The sequence below is a fragment of the Rhinatrema bivittatum genome, chromosome 3 (genome assembly GCF_901001135.1).
Source record: "Rhinatrema bivittatum chromosome 3, aRhiBiv1.1, whole genome shotgun sequence".
NCBI lineage: Eukaryota > Metazoa > Chordata > Amphibia > Gymnophiona > Rhinatrematidae > Rhinatrema > Rhinatrema bivittatum.
In genome coordinates, this window is record NC_042617.1 from 553,502,440 (window position 1) to 553,518,662 (window position 16,223).

A 16,223-nucleotide genomic window follows, 5' to 3' on the forward strand; every position below is an offset into this window, starting at 1 on the left:
GAAATTGTTTTCGCGAAATAAGTTTTTTTTGGCAATATTGATTTCTTTATTATAGCACCTTAGAGTGCAATAATAGGCATTTTTTGTCTCATGTGATTTACTGTGCCGCCATTTGCAATAACAGTATTTTCAATTCAGTGTGCTGTTTTACCCCAATTATTGAAAAAATGATAAGCCTTACTTTAATTTGCAAATGCATGTAAAGCAGCTCATTGCCAGGTGATTTCATGCAAATAAAATAACATGGCTTGTCTGAAAGAAATAGCAAGCTGCGTTATTTTATTGAAAGTAAGCTACAACTCGAGCGTTCTAGATAACTTTCCCCAAGAGCACGAGGATGCTAGCATGGTCCCAATGCTCGCAGGACTGTCATTTAAAGGGCCTTAATAGCCCAAATCAACCCTCCCTCCAACAACATGTGAAAACCTCCCAGAGGTCTTGGGAGGCCCAGCCACCTCTAGAGGCAGCCCCTACACAGTAAAATTAATAAAAGAAGATTAAAAGTTGCATAAAATAGCTCCTCCTTCCCAACCTCATCCCTTTGAGCATTTATTTCCACCCCTTAGTCAACCCAGACCTCTCTCTTTATTTATATTCCACTTCTCGACACTTCAAAGCGGATTCCATTTAGGTACTGAAGATATTTCCCTATCCCCAGGCAACCAGATGCCCCCTTCATCAACTAAGACACCCATCTCATGACAGAGGCAAAAGTAGTAATGTGGCTGGCTGCTGCCATTTTTCATTACACAGCCTAAGGAGCGGTCCGGGCCCCACTAGGGTCCAAGGTGACTAAGGGTGGGGGATTTGGGTGTCTGGGGGGTGCTAAATGCTCAAAGGGGCAGAATTGGGAAAGGGGAGGGCCATTGTTGAATGACTTTTAATCATTTATGTTTGCTGTGTAGGAGCAGTCTCTAGAAGCAGTGAGGGAGGTAGGCAGGGGTCTCGCATGTTGGGGAGGTGGTTGGTTTGGGCTGCTATGGCTTGTTAACAAGATGGTGGCCCTGGGTGAAGGGACCACCCTTGCATGGCATTTGGGGCATACTAATTTACAGTATTTTACCCCTTGGTATTTTTCCACCAGGCAAAATACCACACGGTCTCCTAAGCTGCGGTACCATGGACAGCAGCTTAGTAAGCCTCCATGAAATTTTCCCCTCTGGGGTAAAACACTGTGGTTTAGTAATTGACCCCCCTGTTTTGTATCTGAGGCAATGGAGAATGAAGTGATTTGCCACAATAGCAAAGTGTGAGTGGGATTTGAACCCTGGCATCTGCCTACTCCTCTAACCACTAAACTACCACTCAACTCCCAGATGGATACCAGGTAAGATTCACCTTCAGCTTAATAAGTTATCTTTCCATGGAGCCTCTTTTTAAATAGTGGGTTCAGAAAGCAAAATGTCTGATCTTTTACCAAATCAATTTGTTGGCAGCCACTTGTAGATTATTACACTGTTGCTCCTTTGACTATTATTGCTAGCAGCAATACGCTATGACTGACATTGTTTTATGCATTCACCATTTTTTATGCAACTGACAAATGGCATTTTGTTGACAATCTTTTTAAATAACAGGACACAGCAGCAAACTTACCCTCAGAAATATAGACCAATTGTGCTTTATGTTAAAGGGATCATCTGTTCTTTCACCTCTTTTCCTATGCATGTGCTGAGTCGGTGTGTACTCGCAGATTAGTGGTACAAACACCATGAAAATACTGACGTGTACTATTGCCATCTGCACCCCCATAGCATTCACTACGCCATATTGTATTTTATTTACTTTGCTGGCCAGTTCTCCCGTTTAAGATTATTTCAGATGAAGACATGTCATTTTAGGATCACAGAGGAGCTGTTCTGAAACTATGTGACTTTTTGGGAAAGAAGCTGGATGATGAAACTGTGGATAGGATTGTGGAACGTTCATCGTTCAAGAATATGAAAATGGATCCCACCGCAAACTATGAAACTACCAACAAAGGGCAGTTTTGCCGAAGAGGTAATGCTTTCTAACACAGCTACAGCTAATAATTTTATTTTCACATCTAAAACCATTGAACTTGAGTTCATAGGTTTTACTATCATAAATCACATTTTGCAGTGTATTGTATTTGTATTGTCTAATAACTCATTCTCTATTGAGATCTTAGAGCTCCCTTATATGTGGCTGCACATAGAATAGAAAGGAATTCTGCAGAATTCAAATACAATCACATATTTAAAAAGCTTATTTTTAAGGTGATTTTCGAGAAGAATATGAACAAAAGGAAATGAAACACACCATAACTCGGAGGGATCCATTCACAACTAAAATTTAAAAAGGAGGGAAGAAAAGGAAGTAAGGAAGAAAGATTTACTTACAGGTGGAAAGAAATCATCAGAATATAAGAAGTGCCATGCCATGGCACAGCAGGTTCCATTGAGCCCAGCATCCTGTCCCTGATAGTGGGCCCATCCCAAAACGAAGCTCCAGTTTCTTCTGGCTCACTTGCAACAGCAAGTACTGGGTTTCCGGCATCACCTACTTAATAACTGTTTATGGACTTCTCCCCAGGAATTTGCCCTGTTTTAAACTTGCTATGTTAGTTGCTATAACCACATTATCTGGCAACAAATTCCACAGCTTAATTGTGCATTGAGTGAAAAATTACTTTCTCCAATTTTTTTTTTTAAACTCTACTACCTGTTGGTTTCACAGAGTTGCTCCTATTTATCTTTTCCACCCTACTAATGATTTTATAAACCTCTGTCATATCTCTTTTCAATCGTCTCTTTTCCAAGCTGTACAGTCTTTCTTCATAAGGGAGCCAGAACATCCTCTTCACCACTTTGTTGCTTTTCTCTATACCTTTTCTAATTCCACCATGTCTTTTGTGAGTTGGGATGACCAGATCTGCACACAGTACTCAAGGTGCGGTTGCACGATAGGCCTATACAGAGGCATTAAAATGTTCTCTATTTCCTAGCATGTAGCCAGATGGACTCAGAACAAATGGGTATAGTGTGCTCGTGCTAGCAGTTGGAGACGGATCTGACGTCAGCACGAGTACATATACCCCCACAGGAAGTGTAGCAACTCAGTAATTTCCGTCTCCAAAGCAGTTTTGAGAGCCTGCACGCTCGCAGAGCGTGTTTTCCAATACTACTTTCTATTTTCTATATTCTACTTACTAAATTTCTACAGGAACATCGAGCCCCGCACTCCTGCGGTGATACCCTCGGGTCCCTCCCCCAGTTGAGATTCCCGGGGTGATTTCCGCGATTCCTCGGAGGTTTCGGCCTCGGTCCGGTAGCCGAATCGCGGCAGGGACCTAGCCCCCGAGCGAGAAGGGCTTGGGTCGGGCTGAGAGGCACCTCGGTCCCGGCGTGGACCTAGAGGCAGCGGGTGCATTTCCTTAAGCGCGGCGGTGAAGGTATTTCCCCTCTCCCCCCGCAGCCGGAGACCGCCCGGGCTCCAACCGGGAAGCGCCGAGGATCAGGTAAGGCGTATATCTCTTACTTTTGGTCTCCGAGGTACGAGGATCGGCGGCGTTGCCTGTATGCGGCATGCCGTGGAGGTCGCCATTTTGTCGGCCTTGTTCAATTATTGAGCGCCCATGATAGGCGCCTGTATATGACTAAGCGCATATTATTGAGTCGAGCGCATATTGTATATCATTGAGCATATATTGCTGACCGCATACTATTGAGCGCATATTGGATATCATTAAGCGTATATTGATGACCGCATATTATTGAGCGCATATTGTATTGAGCGTATATTGCTGCCGCATATTATTGAGCGCATATTGTATTGAGCGTATATTGCTGCCGCATATTATTGAACGCCTGTTGTATTAAGCGCATATTGCTGCCGCATATTATTGAGTGCCTGTTCTATTAAGTGCATATTCTTGAGCGCATATTGTGTTAAGCGCATATTCTTCAGCGCTACATTCGCAAGCCGTGATGGAACATCCGAACGCCCCAGCATCTCCGGCGGCGGCGCCTCCTGATTCCGGCATTAAAGCTCTCGGCCTCTGCTCAGCATGCCAGCTTAGAGCCACGCACAGCGAGGAGCCAGACTCCCTTTGTGCCCAATGTGAGGAGGCAGTGGGAGCCTCGGGCCAGGACCAGTCTCAACCGAGGTTTGCTGACAGTTCCCCAGGGGCCACCCCGGATCTAGCGGGCAGTCTCGACCAACCTGGGATCCCGGGGGACCTAGTACCCCGATGACTAGAGACCGCTTCCATTTCCTGGGTGGATCTCTTTAAGGGGATCCATGCCTTTAAACAGATGCAGAGAGCTTCCTGTCCAGGCCCTGCTGCTGCTCCAGCTGATCCTGCCCCTGGACCTTCGCGCCCTTATCGTGGGCACCCGCCTCCGGGCAGTCCGGTTCAGGCGGACCCTGATGTCTCGGAGGACGAGTCCGAACCCCCTGAGGAGGGGGAACTTCCCTCGGGGATTGAGCCATAATCGAACCATGAGGCGGTTCTTTCCCAAGGAAGATCTCTCCGACCTGGTATCGCAGTGCCTGGCTGAGTTGGCTATTACAGGTCCCAGCACTATGGTGCCCTCTACGCAGAACCCTCTGCTGGAAGGTCTTCGTCCTACAGCCCACCATTTTCCCTTCTTGCAAGCAGCACAGCAACTGATAGATTTGTAATGGGCTGCACCAGCAGCCTCATTCAAAGGGGGTCGGGCCCTGACAGGCATATACCCCCTGGAACCGGCAATCAAGGATATGCTGGGTACCCTCAGGTGGACGCCTTGGTTAGTGCTGTGGTCAAGCGCACTACCATTCCAGTTGAAGGGGGGACGGCCCTCAAGGAGCCTCATGACCGGCGACTGGACGCCATTCTGAAACAGACCTTTGAGGTGGCAGCTTTATCTTTGCGGATCGCAACCTGCTGCACAGTGGTGACGCGTTCCTGTTTGACACAGGTCAGGAACAATGCTCCGGCAGCAGACATAGAGTCAGCTCTCTCGTTCCTCAAGGATGCCGCATCCGACCTAGTCCGTACGACAGCGAAGGGGGTCTCATCCTCTGTAGCTGCCAGGAGGCAGCTCTGGATACGGAATTGGTCAGCCGATGCTCCTTCGAAGACACGACTCACCAGAATGCCCTTTAGGGGGTCTTTCCTGTTCGGCAGCGACCTTGATAAACTGAACTGGCCAGCACATGGGGCGCCTCTCCAGTACCTCGACTGCCGGAAGATAGGTTCAAAAGGAACCAGCGCGCCTTTCTGAGGCCCTCCAGAGGTAGAAGCTCCCAGCGCTTCACTCCCTATAGGAGTCGCTACCAGGCACCTCGTCCTCAGGCCAGGAACCAGTCCTTTCGGACCAAGCAACATAAGAGGGGAGCCAGCTCGGGTTCACGCCCGGCCGCGCCTCCCAATGAGAATCAGCCGATCCATCCGGGGAACGGAGCCATAGGGGGCAGGTTAATCCTCTTCTACCCCAGATGGGTCGAGATTACGTCGGACCAGTGGGTCCTCGCCATCATCCCAGAGGGGTATTATCTGGACTTCCATCACCTCCCTCTGGACAGGTTTGTGGAATCTTCGTGTCCAAAACACAAGAAGGAGGCATTGGAAGTTAACCTGGCGAGGCTCCTGTCCTTGAAAGCCATAATCCCAGTACCTGCATGGGAAATGGATTCTGAGCACTATTCCATTTATTTTCATGGTACCCAAGAAGGAGGGCACTTTCCGGCCCGTACTGGACCTCAAGTCAGTCAATTAATACTTAAGGGTCCCGAGGTTTCGCATGGAAACTCTGCGCTCAGTCAAGACTGCAGTACAGCCAGGAGAATTCCTCACGGCCTTAGACTTGTCAGAAGCCTACCTGCATATCCCGATCCATCCGGATCATCAGCGCTACCTACGCTTCAAGGTTCTGGGACACCACTTCCAATTCTGGACTCTGCCCTTCGGGTTAGCCACGGCGCCGCGGACCTTCACCAAGGTGGTCGTAGTGGTAGCAGCGGCGCTCAGACGGGAAGGAATCCTTGTCCATCCCTACCTAGACGATTGGCTGATCAGGGCGAAATCACGAGAGGAGAGCCATCGGGCAACCAACAGAGTAATCGCCCTTCTGGAAAGCCTGGGATGGGTAGTCAACCTCAACAAGAGTTGCCTACAGCCTTCCCAATCACTGGAATACCTGGGAGTACAGTTCGACACCCGGGCAGACAAAGTCAGTCTCACTACCAAGAGAAGGTTAAAACTTCAGACGCGTCTCCGGTCCTTGATGGGAGCCAGCCGGCCCATAGCTTGGGACTATCTGCAGGTTCTCGGCCTCATGGCATCCACCCTGGAAGTGGTACCCTGGGCAAGGGCCCATATGAGACCTCTGCAACGCTCCCTGCTCTCTCGCTGGAGCCCCCGCTTCCGGAATTATTCCGTGCATCTACCTCTGCCAGCCAGAGTGCGGACCCAGTTACGGTGGTGGTTGCAGTCCAACCACACGAGCAGGGGATCGAGGATATCCTCCCCCACGTGGATTCTGCTCACCACAGATGCCAGCCTGAACGGATGGGGAGCACACTGCGAAGAACTCATCGCACAAGGGCGGTGGAACAGAGAAGAGTCGGGGTGGAACATCAACCGTCTAGAGGCACGAGCAGTCCGGCTAGCCTGCCTGCAATTTGCTCACAGACTGAGGAACAGAGCAGTCAGAGTGATGTCCGACAACGCCACCATGGTGGCATACATCAACCGCCAGGGTGGAACCAGAAGCTGACTGGTATCTCTAGAGATAGCCCCGTTGATGACTTGGGCAGAGGCAAATCTTCAGGACATCTCCGCCGTCCACATTGCCGGGAAGGACAACACCACGGCAGACTTCCTCAGCAGAGAAAGCCTAAATCCGGGGGAATGGCAGCTGTCACCCACAGCCTTCCAGATGATTGTGGATCACTGGGGGATTCCGGACATGGACTTACTAGCGGACAAGTCCAATGCTCAAGTACCCAGATACTTCAGCCGCAAGCGAGATCTGTTCTCACAAGGAATCGACACCCTGGTTCAGCCGTGGCCTCCAGGGACTCTGCTATACGCCTTTCCTCCGTGGCCTCTGCTGGGCGCCATCATCCACAAGATTCAGAAGCACCGGGGCCTAGTTCTTCTAGTGGCACCAGATTGGCCAAGAAGACCCTGGTACGCGGACATGAGAAGACTACTGGCAGGGGAGCCCCTTCCCCTGCCTCCTCTCAGGGACCTGCTTCATCAAGGTCCCATCCTCCACGAGGATCCGGCTCAATTCTCTCTTACAGTCTGGCCATTGAGAGGGCTAGACTGAAGAAAAGAGGTTACTCTGAGCCCGTGATAGATACACTCCTCCGAGCCCGCAAGTTTTCCACATCCCTCACCTACGTAAGGATCTGGAGAATATTTGAAGACTGGTGCGATACTCACGACACCAATCCACATGCGACCACAATTCCTATTGTTCTGGATTTTCTACAAGATGGGCTTCAGAAGGGTCTCTCCCTTAGCTCCATCAAGGTTCAGGTGGCTGCGCTGTCTTGCTACTGTCCCAGTAGGGATGGCAAGACCATTGCCACGCATCCAGATGTTTCTCGCTTCCTGAAAGGAGTCAAGCACATTCGTCCGCCACTGACGTGGCCTGTGCCCCTGTGGAACCTTAACCTAGTTTTGGATTTCCTTGTGGGATCCACCTTCAGACCCCTTCGGGGCCTGTCTCTCCGTTCTCTAACTTTGAAGATGGTGTTTCTGCTGGCAGTGTGTTCTGCACGCCGCATCTCAGAGCTACAAGAGCTGTCCTGCCATGATCCCTTTCTCAGAATCACTCCTGAGGCGATCCATCTTCGCACGGTTCCCTCTTTCTACCTAAAGTGGTTTCACAATTTCACCTCAACCAAACCATATCCTTGCCTACCACGGCAGGTTTGAAGAAATCTGAAGAAGGGCGTTTACTACGCCATCTTGATATCGGCAGATTGCTGCCCAGATATCTGGAATTGACACAAGAAGTACGAAAGACGGACCATCTGTTCGTCCTTCACAGCGGAAAGAAACAAGGTGAAGCGGCCTCTCGGCCCACCATCGCCCGCTGGATTAAAGAAGTCATCAGAGCAGCTTACATAGAGGCCGGGAAGTCACCGCCTCTACAAGTCAAGGTTCATTCTACCAGAGCCCAAGCAGCATCTTGGGCAGAGTCCAGGATGCTGTCGCCTGCAGAAATATGTAAAGCGGCGACATGGTCCTCCCTCCATACCTTTTCCAGGTTCTACCATCTGGATGTCCAGGCCAGGGAGGACACAGCATTTGCGAGGGCAGTCCTACACGGTCCTCAGGCAGCCTCCCAACCAGGCTGGGAGTAAAGCTTTTGTACATCCCATTCGTTCTGAGTCCATCTGGCTACACGCCAGGAAATGTTGAGATTACTTACCTGATAATCTCCTTTTCCTTAGTGTAGACAGATGGACTCAGCATCCCGCCCAGGCTGCCAGTATACATGGGTTTCACCGATTCAAGGTAGGCCATGTCATTTTCTTACATAAGAGCGTCCACTCTACCAGGTGTCGACGCCTTCCGGTTGTGAATGCTGGTGGCCTCCAGCTCCTATCAATCGGTCAGGGGAATCCTGTTTCACTAATTTCATTGATCGTCAGTACATCCATAACAGCTTTTGCAAGGAAGATTACTGAGTTGCTATGCTTCCTGTGGGGGTATATATACCCGTGCTGACGTCAGATCCGTCTCCAACTGCTAGCACGAGCATACTATACCCATTTGTTCTGAGTCCATCTGTCTACACTAAGGAAAAGGAGATTATCAGGTAAGTAATCTCAACATTTCTTTATCACATTTCTTAAGAAGGCTGTATCGCTTTCAGGTCAACCATGACATCTGTTAACTGCACGTACCATCCGCTCTTCTGTGGGCCCGCAGGACCCTCAGGTACTCCGGCTCCTCCTTCCGGATCCTGCGTGCCCGCTTCTTCAATGCCTCAACCTGGTGGTTATACAATAGAAAAAGGAAACAGAAGTTGAACTAAAACGTTTTGCTATTGAGGCAAAAATAAAATCAAACCAAACAAGCATAAGAATTGAAGTGGGAAGTGTCATTCTTCCAGTTGTCATCCCCATCCCAATACAAAATTAGTACTGAAATACTTCCAACAAGTCAAGTCCCAGGTGTCCTATAGTGGCACACAGCAATACAAAACAACCACCCATATAAATCACAAACATATGTTATTTTACTTGTTGTTTTTCATGAGCCTTACAAGATAACAAGAAACAGAGGCCTATGAACTTACCTCCCTCGGAAAAGAAGCTTGTGCGTTGAATTGGGCCCTGAGCGCCCGCCAAGCCTCGTCGGTCCTGTCCTGGTCCCGCGGGTGCTCAGGGCTGAAGAATAGGTGGCGCTCATCTGCGGCTATCAACTCTGCCAGTAGCCTGACATCGCTATGGGAAAAATTGGGCATTCACCCTCTCTGCACCCTGGAAAACTTTTCCAAGATGGCCGTCCGTGCGTGGCACTGCATGTGCGAGCACCCTGCCACCTGCTTCCGGCCCCATTCTGGCATACCTTAGGTTCCCCCAATGTTCCTACAGCAGAACCATTCCGACATCGAAGCCTAGACTTAGGTGTCCCTTTGGTTCCGCCATGTCCCTATGGCTGCAAACTGTTCAGGTGCCCAAGCCTAGAATTGGGCGTGCGTTTGGTTCGCCATGTTCCCACGGCGGAACTTCTGAGACACTGAAGCCTAGACTTAGGTGCCCAAGCCTAGAATTGGGCGTGTGTTTGGTTCGCCATCTTCCCACAGCGGAACTTATGAGACGCTGAAGCCTAGACTTAGGTGTCCCTTTGTTTCCGCCATGTCCCTATGGCTGCAAACTGTTCATTGGTTAGGGGAGTAACTGCTGCAATAAGCAAGCTACTCCCATGCTTATTTGTTTACCCAGCCTGTGTCATTCAGTCCTTGTTGGTTGTTGTCTGGATATAATTCCTCTTTTCTTTATTCCCCCTGCTGTTGAAGCAGTGAGTTGCGCTGGATATGTATTCCAAGTGAAGTATTAGACTTATTTGGTTTGGGGTAGTAACCGCCGCAACAAGCAAGCTACTCCCCGTTTTTTTGTGAATGCAAATCTTTTTACCACATTTCCTCTTGCCATTGAAGTATAGAGCAATGCTGGAGTCGCATTGACAGTGAGAATGTTTATTGAATAAGGGGCGGATTTTAAGAGCCCTGCTCGCGTAAATCTGCCCGGATTTACGCGAGCAGGGCCCTGCGCGCCGGTGCGCCTATGTTCAATAGGCCTACCGGCGCGCGCAGAGCCCCGGGACTCGCGTAAGTCCCAGGGTTTTCCGAGGGGGGGCGTGTTGGGGGCGGGGCTGAGCGGCACGGCGTTTTGGGGGCGGGCCGGGGGCATGGTTTCGGCCCGGGGCGTGGCCACGCCCTCCGGAACCGCCCCCGGGTTGCGTCTAGGCACGCCAGCGGCCCGCTGGCGCGCAGGGATTTACTTCTCCCTCTGGGAGGCGTAAATCCCCCAACAAAGGTAGGGGGGGTTTAGACAGGGCCGGGGGGGGGGGGGGGGTTAGGTAGAGGAAGGGAGGGGAAGGTGAGGGGAGGGCGTTAGCGAATTCCCTCCGAGGCCGCTCCGATTTCGGAGCGGCCTTGGAGGGAACGGAGGTAGGCTGCGTGGCTCGGCGCGCGCTGGCTACACGAAATCGGTAGCCTTGCGCGCGCCGATCCAGGATTTTAGCGGCTACGTGCGTATCTACTAAAATCCCGCGTACTTTTGTTTGCGCCTGGAGCGCCAACAAAAGTACGCCAACGTGCCGTTTTTGAAAATCTACCCCTAAGGGTATTAATCTCCAGGTAGTAGCAGCTGTCAGTTGTGTGTGACAAAAAATTGGCAGTGACAAAAAATAAAATAAAGTTAGTAGTCTAAATGTAATATAGAAATTAAATCTATATGAAAATCCCTACAGCTATTGTTTCCAAAACCATGGCTTCCCTGATCATGTTGTGTGAATTTATAATAATGTTCTTAAAAAAAAAAATTGTGGTCCTTTCAATGGACTTGGTTCTTTAAATGTAGCCATATGAGCTGAGGCTGTGGTAAGCTATTAATGTGAATGAGGTTACTTATGTGAATAATTTGCAAGCTGCACACACTCCACTTTCGGCCCATATTGCTGTTAGTGTGTACATTTCCAGGCAGCTCTAATTATATGTACCTTGCCATGCCAACAAAGAACTTCATTTTAATTAATCAGGATTCAGCCTTTTCAATTAATTGCATCTCTCAGGTTTATAATTAAGCATTATATGCCAAAATCAAAATCTGTCTAATAGAGAATTTTAGATTATGATTAAATAATGACACAAAGCTTCATCTCATCTTCTTTTTTTCTCATCAGGCACCATTGGAAACTGGAAGACCATAATGACGGTGGCACAGAATGAAAAATTTGACAAGATTTTACAGGACAGCAAAATTGAAGATCTGCCTATTAAGTTTGTCTGGGATATTAATGATAATATGTAGCCTCACTACTGGCAAAGATGTTACATTTTCATCTTTGTTATACCCTAGGGCCAGGACACAGCTTTTCTGCCACAGCAGCAAGACTAACACACCCAGTTCTTTTCTGCTAGGAGCAGTGTAGGATCCGTGCTTTGAAATGTCAGATGCATACCCTATTGCCCCAAATATAAGACAGCCTCAAATTAAGATAAACCTCTCTCTTTTAAGGTCAATATAGTAGAAACACATTGGTGTAACCAAGAGCAGGCATCTCTCCTGCTGCCCCAATCACCAAGTCTCCCCTCCCCCTCCCTGCTCTCCTCTCACCATCCCACTCGGTCACCAAGTTCCTGCACTCTCCCTCCACCCGTCTAATCCTTCCCTCTCACCTCACTGGCCACTGTCTCTCTCTCTCACCATTTCCTGGGGCCTATTCCAACGGACAGCAAGGCGGAGCCATTTGCCTGGCAGTTCTTTAACCATCTCCCCTCGGCCCAACCTAAACAGGCAAAAATGAGCAGGAAAGCAAAGCCAGCGCAGCAATCCCAAGCTCCTCTAACCTATCTGCTACAGGTGCCTCTCCCTCCCTTGAAACAAGCCAGCAGTTTGAACCCTGTAGCTAAATTTCTATGGGGCATTACACGCCTCGAACAAGCTGATTGTTTGAACTCCGTGGTAGGTGCTGATGGCAAGAGAAGCAGGTTAGAGAAGTTTCAAGCTGCTGTGCTGCCTGGTCAAGTCAGGTGGGGCAGAATTTGTATACATGCAGCAAACTCCGCTTCCACTCTGATACAGAGTTGAAATAGGAAAAAGTCAAGGAACTGTTTCTGCAAGAACCTATTTGAAGATTCAAGCTTTATTTTCTTTTTTAATATTTTATACCCTGCAAAGCAAGGAGATAAATGCTGCCAGCCTTCCCTTTCCTTCCCCCATCCTGTACAGCAAACCAAAACCCAACATAGCTCACCCCCAAAATCCACTTCCTTCATTCCTGCACCCACTCTGCAGAGGGCCTCTGGTTAAAGTCCTGTTTACATTTCCAAATTGATGTTCACCTCCTTCCACTTAGCTGTTATACTCACTAAGCCTGACGTGTTTGCTTCCAATGTTCAACTCTTTGCCATGCTTGTCCCTGTCCTCGTACATCCACCTTCTCTTATCCACCCCTTCACTCTGCCCACTCAGTGACTGATCTCTTTCATAACAAGGCTCACAAGCTCTGATTAGTCTCCCTTCACCTCTTCCACTTTGCTTCTCTCCCATCCCTTTACCATCTGCTACCCTTGCTTCATTTGCTAAAGTCACAGAGAAGGAAACTGCTCTTCTGTCCAAACTCACTATTTTTCTATGATACCATTTCCATCCCACTCTATTCCCCATCAGCCATATCCTTACCTCTCACTTTCCAGCGCAACTGCTCCTGCTGCCTTCAAACTTGCTGTCACACTTCTTTCCAAAGCCTTCACTGGACCATGCTTGTCCTGCCAATTGTCATCCTCTCTCACTTACCCTTTACATCTAAAATACTTGAATGTACTGCCTACTTCCATTTCATTGATCTTCTTGAATCCTAAAAGTCATGCTTGTTCTGCTCCAACCTGCCTTTTGCCCTCTCCATTCTACTCCGACACCTTTACCAAACCAAGGCCAGAGGCCACTATTCATTCCTTATTCTACCCTCAATTTTGTTCTCCTTGGGTTCTGGGAATCAGAGAGAGAGATGAAACTGGTGCTGCAGCTTTTTCCAAGAGCTGCTGCCACAAAGGGAAGGCTCGTCATGGTGATGCAGATCTCCCCTAGAATACACTTCTGTTTGCACAGAGCACAAGTTATACATTTCCAGTGATGGTTAGTGTTTAGACACCCCAGGCAGCCCCACCTACCTGAACAGGGTTGGATTAGGGAGCAGAGCAGCTTTCCTTTGGTCACCCCCCTCCCCTCTTGTTCTCAATATCCAGCCTGGGAGGGTAGGGGCTAGAGCTAAAAGCAGAGAGCTGTTCTCTACTGAAAGAGATTCAGAGCAGCTGGGAGGCAATACATATTTAGCTGTTCCCAGATTTTTGCCACCCTGGGTCCAGGCTGTGTTCCTGATGGCAAATTCAGGCCTCTATACTTCTATGATATGAATTAATGCAATTACTCTACAACTACAGGAATGCAGCATAAGATATGAACAACCACTGAAAATAAAGAATAAAACATGAAATTACTATAAAACAATTTTCATCCTCCTTGACCTAGCCTACTGGTTTTGACAGTGTTAATCATTATCTAGTCCAGGGCTTTCCAAACCTGTCCTCAGCCAGTCTGCTTTTCAGGATATCCATAATGAATATGCAGGAGATAAATTTGCATACCATGGAGTCCCCCAACTGGGATGCCTTGAAACTCTGTCCTTACTTGGAATAAAGGACTCCATTCTATGTTGGTTCTCTTACCTCTCCCATCTCATCTCGTTTATCTGTTGATGGATCCTCTTCCACCTATAGACCTACTTATCTTGTTTCACTTTGTGTGCCTGTCTTTAAACTTGTTCTCTTGCTGCTCTGATCTTCTCTCATGACTTTCAGTGGCTCCCAAGATCTCTCTTTGCTGGAACGTTCAACAAATTCAGTCTTAGACTTCAGCTTGCTTATCTGTCATAGCTACCAGGATGTTCCACTGCCAACTTAACATGGCTAAGACTGAATTTATAATTATTTTTCCTCCCAAATCCACTTCCCCCCCCCCCCCCTTTCATATATTTCTGGCTCCATGGATATGGTCATCGTTCTTGTTCTTTTGACTAGCAACTTTAAGGTGATATTTTACTCCTCTGCCCTTCACTATACCCATCCAAAATATTGCTAAATTGTGGCATTTTCTATATAATATTACAAAATATGCCCTTTCCTTTCTGAACACAGTAAACATATTTATCCAATCTCCCATTCGAACTACTGCAACCTTTTTCTCTGTTACACTCTATTGAAAATGCAGCTGCATGACTTTTCTTTCTGCTGCATCATTATGACCAAGTTACCCCATTTACCACAGCTCTACATTGGCATTCTATCAGCTTCCACATTCAGTTCAGACTACTTCTGCTCACCTACAAGAACATTCACACTGCAGCTCTGAACTACCTCGCTTATCTGCCTCACATCCCTCATGACCTCCATTTGTCAGGCAAGCTGTAGAATTGTACATTTTGTTACTTTATGAAAATTACATTTACATGCGTAAAATCATTTATCCACATACACAAATGAATATAAAAACTATTTTTTTGCACATAATGAAACATTAAAAACCCCAACAACAAAGGCACAAATAAATTTCCCATGTGTATGGCTAGTAAACTGCTCTTATCTGTGTCTTTCTCCTTCATTTCCAATTCCAGACTCTGCACTTTTTAGGGTAGATTTTAAAAAATTGCGCGATCGCGTACTTTTGTTTGCGCACCAGGCACACATGGTTTAAGGGAACAAAGTCAGCATGGCTTTACCCAGGGCAAGTCTTGCCTCATAAACCTGCTTCACTTTTTTGAAGGAGTTAATAAACATGTGGATAAAGGTGAACCAGTAGATATAGTATACTTGGATTTTCAGAAGGCGTTTGACAAAGTTCCTCATGAGAGGCTTCTAGGAAAAGTAAAAAGTCATGGGATAGGTGGCAATGTCCTTTCATGGATTGCAAACTGGCTAAAAGACATGAAACAGAGAGTAGTATTAAATGGACAATTTTCTCAGTGGAAGGGAGTGGACAGTGGAGTGCCTCAGGGATCTGTATTGGGACCCTTACTTTTCAATATATTTATAAATGATCTGGAAAGAAATACGAGTGAGATAATCAAATTTGCAGATGACACAAAATTGTTCAGAGTAGTTAAATCACAAGCAGATTGTGATAAATTGCAGGAAGACCTTGTGAGACTGGAAAATTGGGCATCCAAATGGCAGATGAAATTTAATGTGGATAAATGCAAGGTGATGCATATAGAGAAAAATAACCCATGCTATAATTACACAATGTTGGGTTCCATATTAGGTGCTACAACCCAAGAAAGAGATCTAGGTGTCAGTGGATAACACATTGAAATCTGTTCAGTGTGCTGCTGCAGTCAAAAAAGCAAACAGAATGTTGGGAATTATTAGAAAGGGAATGGTGAATAAAACAGAAAATGTCATAATGCCTCTGTATCGCTCAATGGTGAGACCGCACCTTGAATACTGTGTGCAATTCTGGTCGCCGCATCTCAAAAAAGATATAATTGCGATGGAGAAGGTACAGAAAAGGGCTACCAAAATGATAAGGGGAATGGAACAAGTCCCCTATGAGGAAAGACTAAAGAGGTTAGGACTTTTCAGCTTGGCGAAGAGACGACTGAGGGGGGATATGATAGAGGTGTTTAAAATCATGAGAGGTCTAGAACGGGTAGATGTGAATCTGTTATTTACTCTTTCGGATAGTAGAAAGACTAGGGGGCACTCCATGAAGTTAGCATGGGGCACATTTAAAACTAATCGGAGAAAGTTATTTTTTACTCAATGCACAATTCTGGAATTTGTTGCCAGAGAATGTGGTTCGTGCAGTTAGTATAGCTGTGTTTAAAAAAGGATTGGATAAGTTCTTGGAGGAGAATTCCATTACCTGCTATTAAGTTCACCTAGAGATTAGCCACTGCCATTAGCAATGGTAACATGGAATAGACTTAGTTTTTGGGTACTTGCCAGGTTCTTGTGGCCTGGATTGGC

The 16,223-nt window shown here is 47.4% G+C and overlaps 1 protein-coding gene across 2 annotated transcripts in view; it reads left to right on the forward strand.

Annotated features, from left to right (window-relative positions):
- LOC115088310 (amine sulfotransferase-like) overlaps nt 1-14,973 on the forward strand; it is a 66,702-nt gene extending 51,729 nt beyond the window's left edge. For both annotated transcript variants that reach the window (XM_029596451.1, XM_029596452.1), the window contains exons 6-7: nt 1,842-2,001; nt 11,381-14,973. In XM_029596451.1, coding sequence (XP_029452311.1) covers nt 1,842-2,001; nt 11,381-11,508 — 288 coding nt within the window. In that variant the 3' untranslated portion in view covers nt 11,509-14,973. The remainder of the gene's footprint in view (nt 1-1,841; nt 2,002-11,380) is intronic.
- The last annotated feature ends 1,250 nt before the right edge of the window (nt 14,974-16,223 follow it).